A 21,554-nucleotide genomic window follows, 5' to 3' on the forward strand; every position below is an offset into this window, starting at 1 on the left:
ATGTAAAACATGAACATTTTGTAAAACATGAAACTATAAATGATATCAAAGAATGGCAATAATTAATTTATTAATTAATATTATTAATTTATTAATTAATATTATTAATTTATTAATTAATAATTTTTTACCGATAATATTGATAATACCCATTGTAGATGTTAAGAATAAGATAAAATCGTGAAATATAAATATGATCATTTTCATTTCATTTTTATATATAGAGTAATCATTAATTTATTCATATCTAATCAGGAAATAGTTAATTTTAATTAAAAATTAATTGAAAATTTTTAAAAAAATTTTTCACTTATTTTACTTAAAAAACAAAATTTTTTAATGAAAAAAATTTTATTCTATATTTTCGATTCACGTAAATTAACTCCATTTATATTACTAATTACAAAAAATATTATAATATTTTATAATAAGAAAAATAACTCCATTTATATTACTAATTACAAAATATTATAATATTTTATAATATTTCTTATATTTTTAATATTAATATTTTTTAATATTTCTTAAGATTCCAATTTTGTATTATACTTTACTCAAAAATTATATACTTAAAAATTTATACTTACTCAAAAAGTTAGTTGGAAATTAATGAATTATTAGAAAATTTTTAATAAATTAAATTATATAATAAAATAAATTATAAAAAAATTTTCTGAATAGATTGGATTTAATAAATAAAATTTTTCATACTTTTTTTTTTAAAAAATACTTTTTTTTTTAAAAATTTACATTATTTTACATTATTTTAAAAACATATATTTTAAAAACATATTTATATCAATGAATAATGATATAACTTAATAGACATAACTTCTTAAGTATACATTAATGTCATCTTTTTTTTAAAATTAGAAAAAAAAATAAAAAAATTTAAAAGATTGAGAATAGAATTGATAAATTTAAAGATTTAATAAAATTAAAGATTTTTTTTACTGAGATCTGCTTATTTGCATGTAAACTTTGCATTCAACAAAAAAAAAAAAACGATACTTATTTTCTGTTGTGATCCCGTTTGACATGTTTATATATTTGGATATATTACCATACTTATTAGTAACATTTGATATTATGCAGTAACTTTCATGCATAATTATAGCGAATTATTGTATAAAAAATTAATATATCAACTTTCACGCATAATCATATAAGGTTGGATTATTTGCATTCATAATGGCAAAATAAAAAATATTGTCAGTTCCGGTAAGAATGCTAATGATAATTATATGTTATCTTGTTTTGCATTCCTTATACATATTTCAAAGATACAAACAGATTTGCACTAATATTTATAACACCTTGTCATTTTAGAATTTCAAATATATCATGATAATAAATTACAAAATATTTTATATATATATATCGAAAGTATAAACAGATTTATATTCATGCTGTCATTTTACATAATTTAAAATATATTATAAAATTGTTAAACTAATGCTTATAAATTTATAATATAATTATAAAATACAAAAAAAGAACTTTAAAAAAGTTTAAAATATTTAAAAAGCTGTTATTTTTTCTATAATTAAAACATATATATTACGAGTTTTTTAACAAAATTTATAATCATTATGTTTATCATACAATTTACATAGATTTAAATTTATAAAAAAAAGGAAAGGATAAAATATGTGAATGTTTCGTAAAAATAGAACAATAAAGCATTTTCTTCATAAATTAACTCTATTAAAAAATCAAACTAACTAGAAACCTAATTTGTGTCATGATAAATTGAATAGTTTCTAAATTAAAATCATCTTACTTTATTTGAAAAAGAAATTTATTGTTTCATTTTATCTAACAACATATAATTATATAAATAATTAATATCTAGAATTGAATTAAAAAATCAAAATTATGTAATTACTTTGTAGCATATTTAATGAAAAATTTTTTTGCATAATTTTTGAATAATTTGCAACATCACAAAAAATTTATTGATAAAATATAAATTTTTTAAAAATTGAAATATTAAAAATTTTACTCATCATTTAAAGTCATAAAGAGCATTAAAAAAAATTTTATTCTGTTATTTTGTTCAATTTAATTTAAATTTCACTTTAAAAAAAAAAAGAGAAAAAATTTAAATGATTTAAAAATAATTTTTATTATTAAATTTAAATTTTCAATTATTATATTATTTTTTTTACATAAAAATTCAAAAATTTGAAATATTGAGAATGATTTTTAAATGAGAAATATTATTTTATATGCAATCTCTCTTTTATTTATAACATATATTGCACGCTATTGTCAAATTAAAAAGGAATGCACTATAAATTAGTAATCTCTATAATAATAATCAAATATAAATAAGCTAATTTAGAAGGATTTCCATGATTAGGGTAAAAACCGGAAGGTTTCACCAATGCACTCTCCCTTTCTATTGTTCAATCGATGAGAAAAGAATTGCACGCTTCCAGAAAATTATACACTACCTACGATCTTATATATTCAAAGAATTATACTTCGAAATTATAGACCCTGTCAACTGTAAAGTGAAGTCTACCTACTCGAAAATAAATCACTACCGTTAGCAAAAGCTCGATGCATTTTGACAAATGATCGATTTCGGTGAAATCGATTTGAGCCTCACAGCAAACAGAATGATGTTTATACGAGAATGTTCTTAAATTCAGTCGATAAAGTAATAGGAATAATGATAGCTTACTATTAGAATATTAGAATATTAATTAATTATAATCGAATTTATTATATAAAGTAAATTGTATAACATAATTATTCATAAATTCATCATAAATTATTTATGATGAAAAAAATATATTATACAAATATTACGTATTATAGAAGAAGACATGATTTAATTAATTTAATGTTATTAATTTTTTCGCAATGGACGTATAGCAGAAATTTATTTTAATAATATTGTTTTATTAAATGGAATCATATATATTTTAGTATACTAATTGATGCAGTTCATTATTTTCTGTAGAAAATTATACTAAGTCATTTATAATTCATTTAAATTAATATAATTATGTATTTTTTTAATACATTAATCAATATAGATTGTTATTCTATAGAAAAAATTGCTGAATCATATAATTAAAATTATAAAAAATTATTAAATTAATAATGATAAAAATTCTTAAGCTAATAATAAGTTACAAATAGCTTAGTAATTTTTGAAATAATAATTTAAAAATTTTAAAAATAATTTAAAAGATTAGTGTAATTTTTATACAGAATTTTATACAGAATATTTTGATGTAATATTTTCACAAATAATTTGTGAGTTATTTAAAATGAATGTGATTCACATTCTGTGTAGAATATTTTTAAATTTACTTAAAGAAATTATTAAAAATGATTTTCTTTTTCCAATGCTTCATATCATCATGTTGAATTTTGTTTTATGTAACAATAATTTACATTCTTACTATTATCATAAATCATAAATAAATATCCTAAAAAATAAAATATTCTTTAAAAAATCCAAATAAAATTATTCGCTAATTAAATCTAAAAATTAAAATAAAAATAAAGATTTTTAATTGGACAAATTTTTAAAAGGAAGAGTTTGAAACTATTTTTAAATGATTTTTGTTTTACACAGAAAAATAGAATATAATATTATTAAAAAATAAAATATAAAATTGACTATCTGAAATACATTGTTTAATCTTATATAATCTTATAATCTATAATCTTATAATCTATAACCTTTGTAGGTTTAAATAGTAACATATTTAATAATTTTATTTAATTTTATTTAATAAATAATTCTGAACTTACTTATAAATCTATTGTTTAATAAAATTCAAAAGAAATATATAAGTAAAATAACTATAATATATATGTAATCTGTATATTGATAATTTTATTTAAAATAATCTATATTATTATAAAATGACATAAATTCTTTAATTCCAAATGAAATAAATAAATACTTATAAATATATAAATATTTAATTAATTCTACACTAAGATCTTAATATTAATAAATATTAACAATAATATTATAACAATATTAACAATAATATTATAATTAAAATATCAATAAAAGATTACTAAAAGAAAAAAATTAAGATAGATATATTTTTTTGATTGTTATATTGGAAAAATTAGACATGTTTGAGGCTAATGCATTCAATTAAAAACTTGGAATCCTAGAATGTTTTTCTAAACTGAAAAAATTCAAATTTATATTATTAATAAAAATATTAAAGAAAAAAAATAAAATATTTTAAAATTCATTAAATATTTTTACTACATTCACATACTTACAAAAAATATTTTAGGTATTTTTTATCTATATAATAAATTATAAAATATTCATTTTATTTCTATGTATATAAGGAAATTCCAAATCTTATTATTTGAATTTTATATAAATTCGTCCAGTATTAAAGCAATTTGCATGCAATTTATATGCAAATTTCATCAACTTATGTAATTAATACTTATATGCCTATCTATATGAAAATACATGATAGAACCACGATCAAAACAGCTTAGCAAAAGATTTCAATGTCAATCAGACATAATAACTGTCTGTAAAGAAAGGCTAAGTTTACATCAGCATCTGTAAACTTTATTTTCACGAGTACATATGAAATATTGTGCACGATACATTCGATTCTGCGAATTGAAGTTCCAAATACATATATTATCACAATCGGTTGAAAATTGTTTCAAACGAAACTCGAAAAATTTTCTTTGTGTAAATGAAATTAATTATAAAAATATATAAAATAAAGAGAATCAAAGATATAATAAGAAATATTATATATGTAATAATTGAATATATATATATAATATATATATAGTCAAATATTGTGAGGTAAAATGAAATATATTACAAGATGTAAATATACAAATATAAAAATATTTATATATAAATATAAATATATAAATTATTATATAACATAATAATATTATTATAACATTATTATATTAATTATATAACATAATTATTATGTTACAAAAATAATCAGAACTTTAATTTTTATTCTATGTTGTTTCGTGGAACTGAGTTTAATCATAATTCTGAAAAATAAGAATAAAATTAGCAATCACTAAGAAAATTAAATATTCTTAAGTGATATATTATTTAATGTATTTACTTGAAAAAATATAATGTTTCAAGGATTTTAAAGTTATTTTTAATTTTTTAATTAAAATTATATATTTTTTTATATGCCAATCAAAGGATTTGAATAAAAATAAATACAAGAGTTCTATTTTTTATTTTTCATAGATATATTAAGATCTAAAAAATTTAAAATTAAAATATCTTTTAAACTAATCAAATATATTATTTTTGTAAAAAATAGAATGTGGCATCAATTAGCTTATAAAGATATTCTATTTAAAAAAGAATTTTAATCTTTGAAACATTTCTATTTCTGGATCAAACATATAGATTATATTATGGATTATTCAAAATCGTTTAATTTTGTTCTATGAAATTTTATTGTACCTTATGCTCACACTTTATATAATATTCTATGTAATGAAAGTCGAAAAACTTTCTTCGTGTAAATGAAATTAATTACAAAAATATATAGAATAAAGAGAATCAAAAAGAAATATGAAATATTATATATGTAATAATTGAATATATATATCTAAACAATGAGAAATCTATTCATTTATTATCTAAATACATAAGACAAATATATTGAAAAAAAATATATCGAATAATAATTTCTAAATAAAATATTTATTTCTCGTTTTAATTAAAACACAATAAATACCAAAAATGACTATATTTCATTTTTCCTGTCTTGTTCCTAATATATATATATATATACATCATATCGTAATAATGTTAAAATTAAAACTTATTTATTCTATATATTTCTTATACTAATCTATCATCTAAAATATATTTTATATAACATTTTTATAATTACGTACTCTTATATTATTTTAAAAAATAAAAATTTACAAAATCTCGTATCACTCGAACAAATGAAACCATTTGTCTCCATTTATTTATCCATTTTCAAATTTCTCCTTTTTCCAACTAACATTACACTGTTGAACTCGCTATGTTCAATCATAGAACAACTAGGATGATAAGGGGAAGAAACGTGAGAATACGAATGTTTAATTCATAGGTAGCATTGTAGCCAAAACGACAATGATTAGGGTATGTTCACGGTAATTCATCCGTATAACATTGTTTTCGTTGCGAAGAAAAGGCCCGTGGCCACGATTCGAATCGAATCCCGTCCATACGAATACACCATCGTTGCACAAGGTCCCACCTCATTGTCATTTGCCGCCGGTGGCGACCTCTTTTTGTTCGTATAAATTGAAACCGGCCTTCGAGCCACTGGCTCCGGTAAAAAGGCACTATAAAATTCCCTTGCGATTCAACCATACGGATAGACCGACTCATATAGGGCCACCGGGCAAATAATAATAATGATAATAATGATAATAATAATAATGATAATGATATTAATAATGATAATGATAATAGTAATAATGATAATAATATTAATAATGATAATGATAATAATAATAATGATAATAATGATAATAATAATGATAATGATAACAATAATAATGATGATAATAATAATGATGATGATAATAATAATAATGATAATAATAATGATGATGATGATAATAATAATAATGATAATAATATAATAATAATGATAATAATAATAATGTCTAACTCCGATCGAATACGGTGATTATCGAAGCAACGAGAAACAGCAAAGAGAAGAGCAAGGCAACGACTTCAGGATTCAATAAAGAGTAACGGAAGTCAGGCATGAACAATTGAAAAGTTATTTGGTGAAATCGTGTTTCGAGATTTCGATGTTGAAAATTTCTTTTGTTTGTGGATATATATTACATTTTATATTTTATAATTTCTATGTTATTTATCCAGAACATTGATATGAAATATGCAATTGATGTAATTCATTTTTAATATATATTCATTTGAAGATTGAATGATGAAGATTAGCTTTCTTGATTTTTATAGCATCACATACGAAGAAATTACAAGTTTGAACTATCTAAAGAAGATTAAATCAATTTAAATATTTTATAAACGGTAGTTAAAAAACGTTTACAAAAATTTAATAGAGCACAATTATGTATCAAGCAATATTTTCGATAATTTCTGTATATATATAATAATCAATATAATATAATAATCAAATATAATATAATAATCAATAATAAAATTATAAATAATAAAAAAAAATAAATAATATAATAATAAATAATAAAATAATAAAATTTATTGTAAGTTAATATTTTGTTTTATTGTATATTATTTTATTATTCTTTTATTATATATTCAGTATAATAAATTTGACAAAGTAAGATAATCAACTACACATGTACATATATTGGAGAATATTTAAAATCGATTTTCTCGAAAATGAAGTTTCATGAATGAAAAAATTTTATTTTATATTTTCGACTTTTTTTTTATATACAATCATTCCCTTTCCGGTTATACTATCAGTTACCAGTTCTATATAAAGTATTTTTAGAAAGATATCAATTTACAGGATTAAAGGTTTTATTATTTAAAAAAAAAAAATAAATTCTTATAAAAATTTTAGTATAAAGACACATTATATAATATTAATAGTTTTTCAATCAATATATAGAGGTTATATGAAGATCAGCTTTAATTTTTTAAAATAACGAATTAAAAATTATATGACTTTGAAGCTCGTTATTTTTGAAAAAAGATATTTTTATATTTATAAAATCACTTTAAATTAATTTAAAATATATGTACAACTTGTAAAACTCATATGAACATACGGATATCACTTTGCGAGATTTTTAAATAAATTTTATAAACTTGATTTCATTAAAATAATTTTTTTATTATTTATCTTTTTATTATTATCTTTTTAAATATTTATTAAATAGACAAAAGATTATATTTGCAGCTTAAATTACAGAAAAATTATTTCAACAATAAAAAAAATTTTTTCAAGTCCATTTGTTGTTAAATCCATATATTAAAATTTAATTTCAAATAATATTTTTGTATTTTTATAACATTATTTCTATCCAGAAACGATAATTTAAATAAATTTTTAATATTTCTAATTCTATTTCTATTCTATTCATAATACATTCAGATGAATATAATATCAGGATAATTTATATAAGAACTAATATTATTTATTTTGAATATGGATATAAATAAATTATATAAATAATACAATTTATGAAATATGTATAATTCTATGATTTATTCTATATTATTTAAAAATGCAATAATTGGAAAAAAAGCTTTTATCAAGAAAAATTAATTTCTAACAAATCTTTCTTTTATTAATGTTTAATAATATATTATAGTATATATTATAGTATATGTTACTGGCTCTATATCAAAAAAATAAATGTCAACAATATTTCATTGGATTATATTATACTGAATCTAATAAAAAAAAATAGGAATTATATTGCAACAATGAATTCCTGTAAAAATATATAATCTCTAGAAAAATGGCAATAAAATGCCAGCAGAATGTTATTTATCTATACTAAAAATCGTGAAAAACATGTACACAAGTTTAGTTGATTAATTACATAGTTAAGTTAATTAATATATAATGAATGATATTTCGAAATAATCAATGTCAATAAATATGATTTTTTTCTATTTTTTTTTTTTTTAAGTGAATGTTTTCAAAATGATATAAGAAAAATGGATTTTTACAATTATATCAAATTATTAATATAAATTATCGTTTCGTTATCAAATCGTTTTTGATATCGAAGTATGTTTCTTTTTTAAATGAAAATTTTTTATTAAATTATATGTTTAAAATAAAGCTTAATTTATACATCCTCGAAATTATATCATATTACTACATAATTAAACTATCTTATGATAAATATTATGAATAATTATAATATATTTTAAAATGAAAATTCAAATCAAAAAATCAAAATCAAAAAATCTGATTATCTTTGTTAATTTCAAATTGCTCCATAATAAATGCCGTTTTAAAATAAAAGATATCGATAATTTGAGTATGAATATTTTTAATCAAAAATAAAATCCGAATTTAAATATTTTCACAATAACATTGGATTAATAAATATATATATAGGTATAATAGCATATGCATAATTAGAACTTTTAATAATAAATGTTTTAATAAAAATAAAAATCATCTGAACAAATACGTTTTTACTATTATATAATAATAATAATAATCTTAATTTCAATCTAATAAATATATAATTATTTTTGTTAATGTTTTTCTTTTGAATAAATTTATATTTATAAAAAATATAACATAATAAATTTAATATAATAAAAATATTCATGTTCTTATTCCATATTTTTTGTTCTCTTTTTTTTTTTCTTATGTTTCATATTAAATATCGTTCTTTCATCATGAATAATTTTTTCATCAGAATATCATTATTAAGATATTGATCTTTATAGTAACTAGTAACCATAATGCAATGTAATACGAGGATTATATTTGTATATTCTCGATCACTGTGCATATTGATAGAATGATAAAGAGAGAATACAGAACCGGATAGAAAGTCATAATTTTGATTATTCATAAATATAAACGTGATAAAAATTTATTTATAAAATATGCAATAATATCAATCTCATTGATCTCAAATGTTTTATTTTGGTGATGATTATTATAGAATCTTGATTAACAAGCTTAATCGAGAGTCATTGAATCCAGATAATTGAGACTTGTGCAGAAATTTACTTCGGATATAGTTCGTTATAAGAAAATAGGTTCGTTATAAGACAAAAGATACGTTCCTTTTTGTAATATCTACTCATTTTTATTTCGTTAATTTTTTATTTATAAAAATTTTGCATCACAATTATTCGTATTTTATGATTTTTCTATAAAAATTCTATAAAAATTCTAATTCTCTTTCTATAAAAGAAAATATAAATATCAAAATTTCGATATTGAATCGAAATAATGATTAAAAGAAGAAAAAAAACTTCATTAGATTAAAAATTGATTAGATTAGGAAACGTTTTTAATTTAAATTTTGATAAAAATTATCAAAACATATTTTTTTGGTGAAAAACAATGATATTCATTTATGATTTTATTTATAGAATAAGTTTTACAAAATTCAAATTAAAATATTTTCAAAACTAATGAATTTTTAACTTATACTTTTTTGAAAAATAAAAAAAAAATAGTTAATACAGAAAAATGCATATATAATTATATTATAAAAAAATAAATAAATAAATAAAAATAACTTTAAAATTGTTAAAATATCTTTATTTTCAGTGTATTTACCAAATGTTATATCAAAATATTTAATTGAATAATATAAATATATACATATTATCATATATTTCACATTTCATATAAATTTTCATTATTTATAAATAATATATTTAAATGCTTGTTATTACAAATTAGCAATCCTAATGTATTCAAATTTAATGTCTAATGTAAATATTTATAAAAAACATTCAATATACATTTATTCGGAAAATAAAAAAGTATCATCCTACGTTTTTACGTATTCTTTCTGTATGCGCACCTAATGACGTAAACATATGAATCATTGGAATTTTCTACTCTACTGTGTTCCTAATAGATATAAAGGAGAATGTGGATTTTCAACTAATTTTTTTTTTTGCGTTAAAATTATTATGATAATTAATTATGATTATTATAATATATAATAATATATTATAATTACAAATTAAATATATGTATTTTTATATTTATAGTTTCCATTATGTTCATAATTTTTTAATTTTTCTTTTAAATATTCTTAATTTTTTAAACTTTGATTTTAAATTATAAATATTATGTTGTTATTATAATATTATATCGATTTTATATTAAATAATTTCGAATGGATTGATAGATTTTCATTTTATGAAGAAAAAGAGATTTTACTGTATTATTCTATTCTATGTAAATTAAATTTTTCATTATTTAAATAATTTTTAGATAATTTTAAAACGATTATTTAAATAATATATCACATTATTATTAATTACATATTATTTAATTATATATTATTATTTTTAAATAATTACATATTAATTTCTTTTATATTATGTTATTTAATCATTTGTTTGTTCATTTGATTATTTTATGATTTATTATATTATTATATATATTTTATTATTAATAAATATTTTTTAAAATAATTCTTCAGTTTCTTGTTTGAAGATATTAATAATGATAATAAAATACATAGCTAATTATTTCAAATTCAAAAATAAGAAAAAAAAAAAAAGAAATTTTTAATGAATTTATAAAATATTTTATTGAAAATTATTGAAATTATGAATACTCTTTTTTGATGTTTTAAATCAGAAATATATTACGAATAATATATTAATTAAATTATATTAATTAAATTTATTAAATCTTGCTTCTAGTGAAATAAAATATTAAAAAATTCTTTTTTTTCAATAAAACTTGTTTTATAATTTCTCTTATTATTATTATTATTTTTTTATGAACACCAATATTGATATATTATCCATATTTTCTTTAAGTGATAATAGATAGCATATCATATATCTTCATATATATATAATTTATACATATTATATATACAATATATATACAATCGAATACAAAATTAAGTAAACAAATAGTGAAAATAATTGTTAATTTTGTAAAATTTAATCAAAACCACATCATTGTTACATTTTTATAAGAATATATTAATTTCATGATTAATTTTAAAATATAATAATTAAAACAATGAAGATCCTTTTTCTAAAAAAAAATTAAATTTATTAAATAAAAATATAAAATATTATAAATTAAATAAAAATAAAAATTAAAAAAAAATATTAAGTTCAATTAATAAAATAAAAAATATTAATAAATAAATTAATATAATAAAATTTTTAAAAAACTGATAAAAAAAAGATGATGACATAGATGACAAATTCATTTTTTAATATGATAAAGATCTAAGTTATATATTATTAAAAAAATATGAAATTTTGCTGATCAATTGAATTATAAATTATGGCAAAAAACTCAGATTCGAATTCTATTAAAAATTTGTGAATTTTATTATATTCTGAATTTTATTCTAATCTTCCAAAAAAATGGATTTTTTTAGCAATTTAAAATGTATTACATAAAAAATCTAATAATAAAGAGTAAAAATATGAATATAAATATAATTATGGCAAAAGATAGTAATATCAATCATTAATTTGATATTATTTATACTGTCCATTTATTTTTGTTCATTCATAATTAATATAATAATAAATTTTTATAAAATTAATAATATTAATTTTTTAAATATAATAATAATTTTTATATAATAAATATATAATATTATATATAATATTATGTTATTTATATTATAATATTATATATAATTTAATATAATAATAAATAATAAATTTTTCTACAATTTATTTTATATATAACAAAATATAATATAGTCTATATATAATATATAATTAAAAAAAAGAAATAAAATAAGAAATAAAACTTAAATATATAATATGTAAATATGTAATAATGTAATAATGTAAATATGTAATAATTTCGATTAAACTTTATCCACAATTATTTTCATCATCTGACTATTCAATTTTATTCCCGATTATACATGTAAATACTTTTTCCTCTCTTTATTAAGTTAAGGTTAGACATGTCTTAAGTTGCATTGGTAAAAAATTTCGTTCAGTATTTATTCCAATTGTTTATATATATTATCATATTTAATTTAAAAAAAAATTTAATTAATAATTTAATAATTTAATTAAAATAACTTAATAATAATAATAAACTATTCTATTCAAAACGTATATATTATATATTATATATTATATATTCATTAGTTTTTGTTAATTTATAAGATTAGATAAATTAATTATTCAATAAAATATTCTTAAATGTTTTTCAATTGATTCATTTTTTAATTTCTTATTCTTTCATGCATTTTTGTTTAAAATTCCATTTGATTATTACATTTTATCATTTTCAACAATAAAATTTATTTTATATTATTAGAATCAATGAAATAATGCAATAACACAAATGTTCCAGTATATATTTTATTCCGTACAAAAAATAATAAAAGCAATCGTTCTTTTCCATCAATCTTAATTCTATTTTCGCAACTATGGCTGCAATTGTTATCGTCATGCGATTAGACGTTTTGTGATCCGAGATACCCTGAAAAGAGTATTGTCCTGAAGATTCGAGATTTCCAATGAAAAAGAAGAATTAAATATGCCGACAGATCTAACTATAAAATATATATGAAATTTTTATATGTAACGATTATGAATTATCATTGAATTTGAATAATTATGAAATTTTTATTTTTTAATTTATTATATATAGTTAGTGTTAATGTTTAAAGTAAGGTTACGTAGAATAGATTTCTATTATTTATTATCTCTATTATCTATCTATAAAATGCTCTTTATTTTTTGTTTGATATGTGATTTTAATTGTATAAATAATATAAAATTTCTATCATTCAAGATAATATTTTAAATTTTGAAACCAAAAAAAAAAAAATTCTTCGAAACTTAAAAGAATTCGAAACTTTTTTGCTAATTTTGTAATTTGAAATTGATTTTCTTGAAAATCCAGAAAAAAAATAATTTGTATGAGAATTAAATTTTTTGTAAACTAAAAAGTTAAGTGAAAAATTCCAAAAATTAAAATTTATTAAAATTTTAATTCATGACAAAAATATTTTTTAGAAAAAAAATTAAAAATTTTCAGAGTTTCGAAAATTTTGAATTCAAATTTTTTGTGAATTTAAAAACCAGATTTCAATTTTTATTTAAAATAATGCTAAGAATAATATGTAAAAATTATTTGAGTTAGCAAAAAAATCATAGTACTTTAATTTACTATATTTATTTATATTTCGTACAACCTGTTATATTAGAATTTTATCTTTGTATATTTCATTCTATTTATCGCATTTCATTTTTTTATTCTGTTATATACATTTACAAATATACACATTTATTTCTCAAATTACATTAGTCAAATATAACGAAATGGAGTTTAATTGAATTTATATTATATTTTTTTATATTAATAGAAATTATTAAACAAAATTGTCAATTAGAAATTAATTTATATAATCAAACAAGATTTTAGTTTCCGTTTTAAATCGATAATAATCGTTTTTAAGAGACATGTAAATTTAGAATTTAAATAAATATGGTAAAGAAAATATTATAACTTAATTTATATATAAAACGATAGAAAATGTTAGCAACGGATCAAGAGAAGAATTTTTAAATTCCAATCGTATTCATGATTACCAATCGTATTCATGATAACATTCAAATTACAATTTTTCTCGATTCATTTATGCAAATCAAAATATAAGAATAAATTTACATGTAAAGTTAATCTCATAAAAACATAATTATGATTCCTCTCTATGAAAATTTATTTTATAAGGTTCTGTTTATGTTTCAACAATATAATTAGCTAATACATAGATACAATCGTCTCAATTAAGACGAATATATATGAATATATATGAATAATATAAATGTTTAGGACGAGTCGTCCTAAACATTTCTTGAAATTGTTTCGATCTTTTTTTGTTATCTTTGTTGTTATTATTAATCACTAAGTATTGGGTAATTGATTAATAGTGAAAGATCTACATTCTAAACTACTATTGTGTTATTGTAATAAAAATAATACAATGTTCTCAAACAATCCATGAAAATTATAGAAATGTTTGAATTAATTGTAATCAAAATGATTAATACAAAATCATATTCGCAGATATAGATAACTTCACTTGTGAAAAAAATATTTTTCTATATCATTTAGAAGAATATATAGAGTGTTAATGTATATGAAGCATATTTGAAAAATTGATTTTAGAGATTAAACACAAAAGTTGGTATAGAAAAATATCGATTGAGACTTAGTTGTTAAGTTATAAGCAATTGAAATTTGTATTAAACGAAATAAGACGGAATACTGTCGCGATAATACCGTAACGGAGACAGAAAAATCTGATTATGATTTAATAAATAAGCTTTAATCAACATTTTTGTATATCAACTTATGTGTTTGTTTTCTAGAATCATATTTGTATATATGTGATATATCATAAATATATAATAGATGAATAATAGATTTAACCATTCTAATAACATTGTATATAAAAAACAAAGAAAAATTTTATACGCCTTATATCGAGCATATTTTCTATTAATATTCATATAATAACACAATGTTTTTATATTATATGTTTTTTTATTATTTTAACAAGATTAAATAAAAAGAATTAAATAAACAAATTAAAAAAATTGAATAATTATTAATTTAAAAATAATAAATAATAAAAAAACGTATCTTTTTAAAAAATTAAACTAATAATTTTAATTTCTTCGAATGATAGCAATCGTTAATTTAAAGTGAAATTCCTCTACTGAAAATTAGCTGATATCAAGTTCCTTAATTATGACGTATTTAGTTTCTATAGTTAATGCCACATATTTTCATACTGACGACATTATGGTATGTGAATGATTATATTTTTACGGTACTTAAATTCCGTATATAAAGAGTATTAGAGATAATTAATGATATTCAATAAAATGACACTTCTAAGTGATCTTTTATTTCTTAACTCGATAAGTAAGAACATGTAAATCAATTTTAGATTAAATTATACTTGTGAACATTTGTTACGAAAATAATTTAAATATGTTCCCAAGAATTATGTAAAATTATTCTATTATTTATTTTATTATTTATTATTCTATTAATATATAATAATTATAATAATTATTCTATTATTTATTTATTTATTTTTTGTATTATATATTTTTTTCTGTTTTAACATTTAATATTTTGACACTGTGATATACTTGTTATGAAAATTCTAACCATATTCTTAAGAATTATGTTAAAATATTATATAAATATTATATATATAAAAATTATGTTAAAATTATTCTATTATATGTATTTATTTGATATGTATTTTTATTATATATTTTTTTTTCTTAAGTTAACTTTTATATTAATATTCAGATATCCAAATATCCTTTATGTAATATAAAATATACAATTTCTTTTTAATAAAAATCTTATTATTTAGCATAAATTTAGCATGTCATCTATTTATATTCCAGATTTAAAATTTTACTACTAAAAGAATACTGAAATCAGATATAATATTAAAAATTTTGGATATTGACACAATAAATTCTCTTCTTTTGGATTATGATATTTCAACGTTTTAAAGATTTTTATGATTCCTCTGACATAATAATCAAATTATGAAAAAATGTAACTTATGTATAACTTATGTATAATTTTAAATACTTCAAATTAAGATATTTTCTATTATTTTATTATTAATAAATATCAAAAATATGTATTGTGTATATATATATATATATATATATTAATTATATTTAAAAGCCAATAATAAAATTAACCGCAAATAATAACTAGCTATTTTTTATTTAATTGTTTATTCAAAAAGTCTGCATATACAAGTTATTTTTTTTATATTTTTACTTAATTTATTATTGAAAATTCATTCTCTTTTATATCGTTAAATTTTTATTTTTATTTCAGAAATTTATTTAATTTTGTATAAATTTCATTGAAAATGGAAGTTTTTAATTGATATCTTGAGCATTACTTATTTTATAGATAGTTATTTTCGTTTCTTTTGAACTTAGAATTCAATTTTTTCTCTAAAATCATTCTAATAAAATTGCAAAATTCCACATATGAATTATATTTATTATTTATATGAATTATATTATATATCTATAATATTTCTTTTTTATTTATCATCCAAGATTAACAATAACTGACTGTAGCAAACAATAACTAGCTAACAATAAGACTGTAGCAAAAATTCATATTATAAAAATCCTTAATTAATTTTTAAAAAATCTAATATTTAAATAATCTAATTAATTACAAACCAAAGTATTTTATATAAACTTAAAAATATGAAAAAATAACAAATCAAAATACGTTTAATAATTTTCATTTACAACGAAAAATCTGAAAGATTTCTTTATACGAAATCTATAATGCTAGAACTTTTTTAGTTTGTTATATGTTATTGTATTAAATAAAAATTGAAACTTGATATAAAATATTTTCTTTTGATAAACTATGATTCATCGTCGAATAAATTCAATTCAAAAACTTCTATTCAATTACTTTTATTTATTTTTTCAAAAAAACTAATATAAAAATTATAATATCAAAATATAAAAATTTAAATTCTAAAAGTGACGATTTTCTGAAAGAATATTTAATAATCAATGATAAATTAAGAGATAACAATTTGAATGATATAAATTTTCCTGTATCATTTAAATTATGCCCACTTGCACTTGAACATAGTAATTATCTTGTCTCATTCAAGGTGAATGAAAGTTATTTGAACTTTATCACTATTTTAAATGGTCATTTCCGCACTGTCGATTAAAACGGTCGTTTGAAAATATCTGACATATATATAAGAAAAAATATACATGGTGTGTTTTAAAAAATAATAACTGTAAATCTTTCTTTTATTATTATAAAAAATATATATTACCTTTTTCAAAACAATTTCCTTAAAAAACTACATTGACGGCATTGTTCCCAGTTTTCTTGTAACAATACTAAAAAGGTACTACTGAAATGAAAGTGTTTTTAAATTATATATATAATTAGTTGGTTATTATAATATTCTAATATTATAAGCATCTTTCTTCAAAATGACGACTATTGAAATAACCTTATTGAATAACCTTCCATTTTTGAAAAAAGGATGAAAGTCATGAATTTCAATTATAATATGGAAATTGTGGCAGAAATACATTTTAAATGTATTATAATTTGCAATCAAATTAAAATTGAAAGTATATAAAATAAAAATATACCATATTTTAAATAATAAAATTATAATGGGTTTCTATAATGTTTATGTAATGTTACTAGATTCTGATTAGGATTATTATATATTGATATATTTTATATGTATATAATATATGTCAGAAGATTAATATATTCACCTTTGAAGAAACTTTTAAAGAGAACTTTAGAAGTTAAAAGAAAAGTTGATACAAAAATTATTTATTAAGTTATATAACAATTAAAATTTTGCGTTAGATATAATATAAAAATTGCATAAAACAATATAAAAATAGCTTCGTGAAATTGATGTAACAAAGACAGATATCTCTTTTTATCTAATGTGAACTTTTCAATTATTATAATTTAATAAATAAGTTTTACATCAATATTATTATATATCAACTTTTGTATTTCTTTTGACATCTAGAATCACGAAATTAATGTCCTTTTATGAAAAATTAATTAAATATTATATATACTATAGTAATATATATATAATATACTATATATATAATATAATATAATATATAATATATATATAATATATATAATATACTATAGTAATATTTAAACTATTAAAATCTTCAATCGAGTTTTTGAAATGTCATAAATCATTTAAAATAATTAACAAAAAATTTAATTTTTGTTTCAGGAAATAATGTTATATTGATTATTATTATAAAATTAATTTTAGAATAAAAAAATTTGGATTACATTTGGAAATTATTAATATGCTTATATACTTATTATATGCTTATATTATAATATTGATATAAAACTTATTTATTAAATTATAATAATTGAAAAGTTCACAGATAAAACGAGATATCTGTCTTTGTTACATCAATTTCACGAGGCTATTTTTATATTGTTTTATGCAAATTTTATATTATATCTAACGCAAAACATTGTTTTACATTCATTTTAAAATAATAATAAATTTATAAGATTGAAGAAAAAATATTAATGAATAATAAAAGAGTAATTTTACAGAAATCATTTTTTATATACAAATCTGGAATATTAACTTTTCTTTCTTTTTTCTGTTATTTTTCTGTTATATAATTTTGATTTTTTGTTCCATCCTATCACATATATATTTACCTTATCTCTTTTAGAAGACTCTTCGAAATATTCTGACTGCAAGAATAATTCTCAATGTACCTATGCTGATTTTCAATCAGGCTACAATTGATGTTGGGCTCACAGAGAGTCATGAAATGTGGTCTCAATCGTCCGATCGTATATTTGGCAATATCGGTAAGTAGAACAGTAGTTGCTGCTCCAAAACCAAATATGCCAATCTGAAATGTTAAAAACAATTATAAGAAATTTAAATATTGTTATATATTATATAATTCAAATTTTGTATTTTTGATTTTTTTTCAATAAATGAATTTCTCAAACTTCATAATTATATATTTTGATATAAAATAAAAATAAACCAATAAACTTGCTATACGATTTTTTTTGCCAAATTATTGAATTTTGAATATAGTTAAAAATGATGAAAAATTAATATTTTTATTAAATTTTATTGTTTAATTTTAATATTCAATATTTTATAATTTGGCTAAAAAAATCGAATAGCAAGTTTTGAGGAATTATAAAATAAAGAAAAGACTTCAATCTTCAAATCTATTCTGGATTTAGTCATGAAAATAATTTTTCAATGTTTTTATAGCCGATTGAATTTTTCAAAATTTTTTAGAAAGTATCTTCACTTTTCTATTTACTACACGATGTAAAAACATCTTTGAAGAAATGAATTCAAGACTGTGAAAGTAGAAATTTCATGCTTCAAAATGAATTCAGAGTGATTGTTGTACGATTTCTTTTTATAAAGTTACAACAGTTTAAAATATTATTGAATGATTCACTTATTCATCGATTCTTTTTTTGTACTATATATATGTTTTATAAATACAATTTGTTTAAGAAAACGCAATTCATTATCTAGTAATACTCTTACGCAATAAATTATGTAATAAATTTTTTTTATCACATTTAAATATTTTTGTTACTCATCGCATGTTATCTTTAACATGATAAACATGCTCAATTTTATTTTATCGGACGTATGTTAGCGATGATAAACACGTATATTTTCATATATATTATATATTTTCATATATGAAAATGAAAATATGAAATATGAAAATATTTAAATTATTTTATGTAATATGTATGTCAAAATATCATATAATATACAATAAAGATAAAACGAAATAAATAAAATAATATAATATAATAAATAAAATAATATAAAATATCATAAAAATAAAAGATCAATATAATATATATGAATGCAATAATTATTGTATAATTAATTGTAATAAATTATAAAAAAATAAAAAAAATTTATCTTATAATAATTATTAATTAATTAAATTATTGATAATATAATAATAGCGACGAAAAATTTGTACCACTATGTTAAAATCTAAATTAAAGTTTAAAGAAAGTTAAAAGTTGAACTAATTTCTATTAAAATATATCACTATATTGTAGTTTTAATAAAAATTTCGTTGTGTTTTTTACAATTTTTATCTGGATTTATACTACAAAAAAAAACAGGAAAGATCTAACTCAAGTTAAATCATTAAAAGAGTTAGAACGATATCAAATGATTTCTTAATGAAAAATTAAGAAAAACGTATAAAAATCAAAAAATTCATATTGGAAAATCCAAATTATATATTTATATAACTATAAAATTAAAATACAAAAAAACATTTTAGAATTTATAAAATATATAAAATATGTAAAATCTAAAAATACAAATAAATGCAAAAAAAAATCTAAATCAATTATTTTATTGTTTGATTTGAAATAAGCCAACTATATTATTATATTTATTATTACAAATTAAAGGACCAAAATTTAATGTTTTAAAAATTCTAACAAATATAAATTATGTTAATATATTAATATATAAAATGTTAATTAATATGTTAATATAAAAATAAAATAGTGAATTAATGAAATAATAAAAGAAAATGATCAATGCAATAATTATTAATTTAAAAATCAAATATTAATATTTATCATAAATATGTTAAAATATCAAGATGATAAAAACTATATAAAACTATGATAAGAATATAGATAATACACTATAATTATTAATATAAATTAAATTTTAAATTTTAATATGATTTGAAATTAAAAATGCTGAAATTACAATTAAAAATGTTGATGAATTATATAAAGTAAATAAATTAATAATACATTTTTAATTTGACTTTTAACAAAATATAAATTATTATATTATATATATATTATATAATATTTTGCATTATTGTGTTTCAATATTGATAATTAAAAAAAAAAATAAACAGTTAATTTATATAAATCAATATATTAACATAATTTCTTATTAATATTTATTATTATTAAATTTTCAATGTAAATTATATAATTATATAATAATTATATAATTCAATAATTATTCTGAATATTTAATAATATTACAATTTACACTTTCGATGTAAAATATATAATATATACATAAAGATTGTCGCTTATTTAATAACATCTATATTATAGCATTGGATTAACATCAATATATTCACATTAATTATATACATGCATACTTTAATAGAAATGCATCCACTTAATGGCAATAGCACGGCATCGATACAACATGGCTTTCGTTAGCAATCTGAATTTGCTGATCCAGTACGATCATCT

The 21,554-nt window shown here is 17.7% G+C and overlaps 1 protein-coding gene across 3 annotated transcripts in view; it reads right to left on the reverse strand.

The window, feature by feature from the left end:
* Positions 1-21,554, reverse strand: part of LOC122713639 (putative phosphatidate phosphatase) — a 141,138-nt gene that overhangs the window by 68,764 nt on the left and 50,820 nt on the right. For all 3 annotated transcript variants that reach the window (XM_043934274.1, XM_043934275.1, XM_043934276.1), the window contains exon 4: positions 18,966-19,165. In XM_043934274.1, coding sequence (XP_043790209.1) covers positions 18,966-19,165 — 200 coding nt within the window. The remainder of the gene's footprint in view (positions 1-18,965; positions 19,166-21,554) is intronic.

Source organism: Apis laboriosa, unplaced genomic scaffold, assembly GCF_014066325.1.
Source record: "Apis laboriosa isolate Shangri-la unplaced genomic scaffold, ASM1406632v1 scaffold25_cov139, whole genome shotgun sequence".
In the NCBI taxonomy this organism is placed as follows: Eukaryota; Metazoa; Arthropoda; class Insecta; order Hymenoptera; family Apidae; genus Apis; species Apis laboriosa.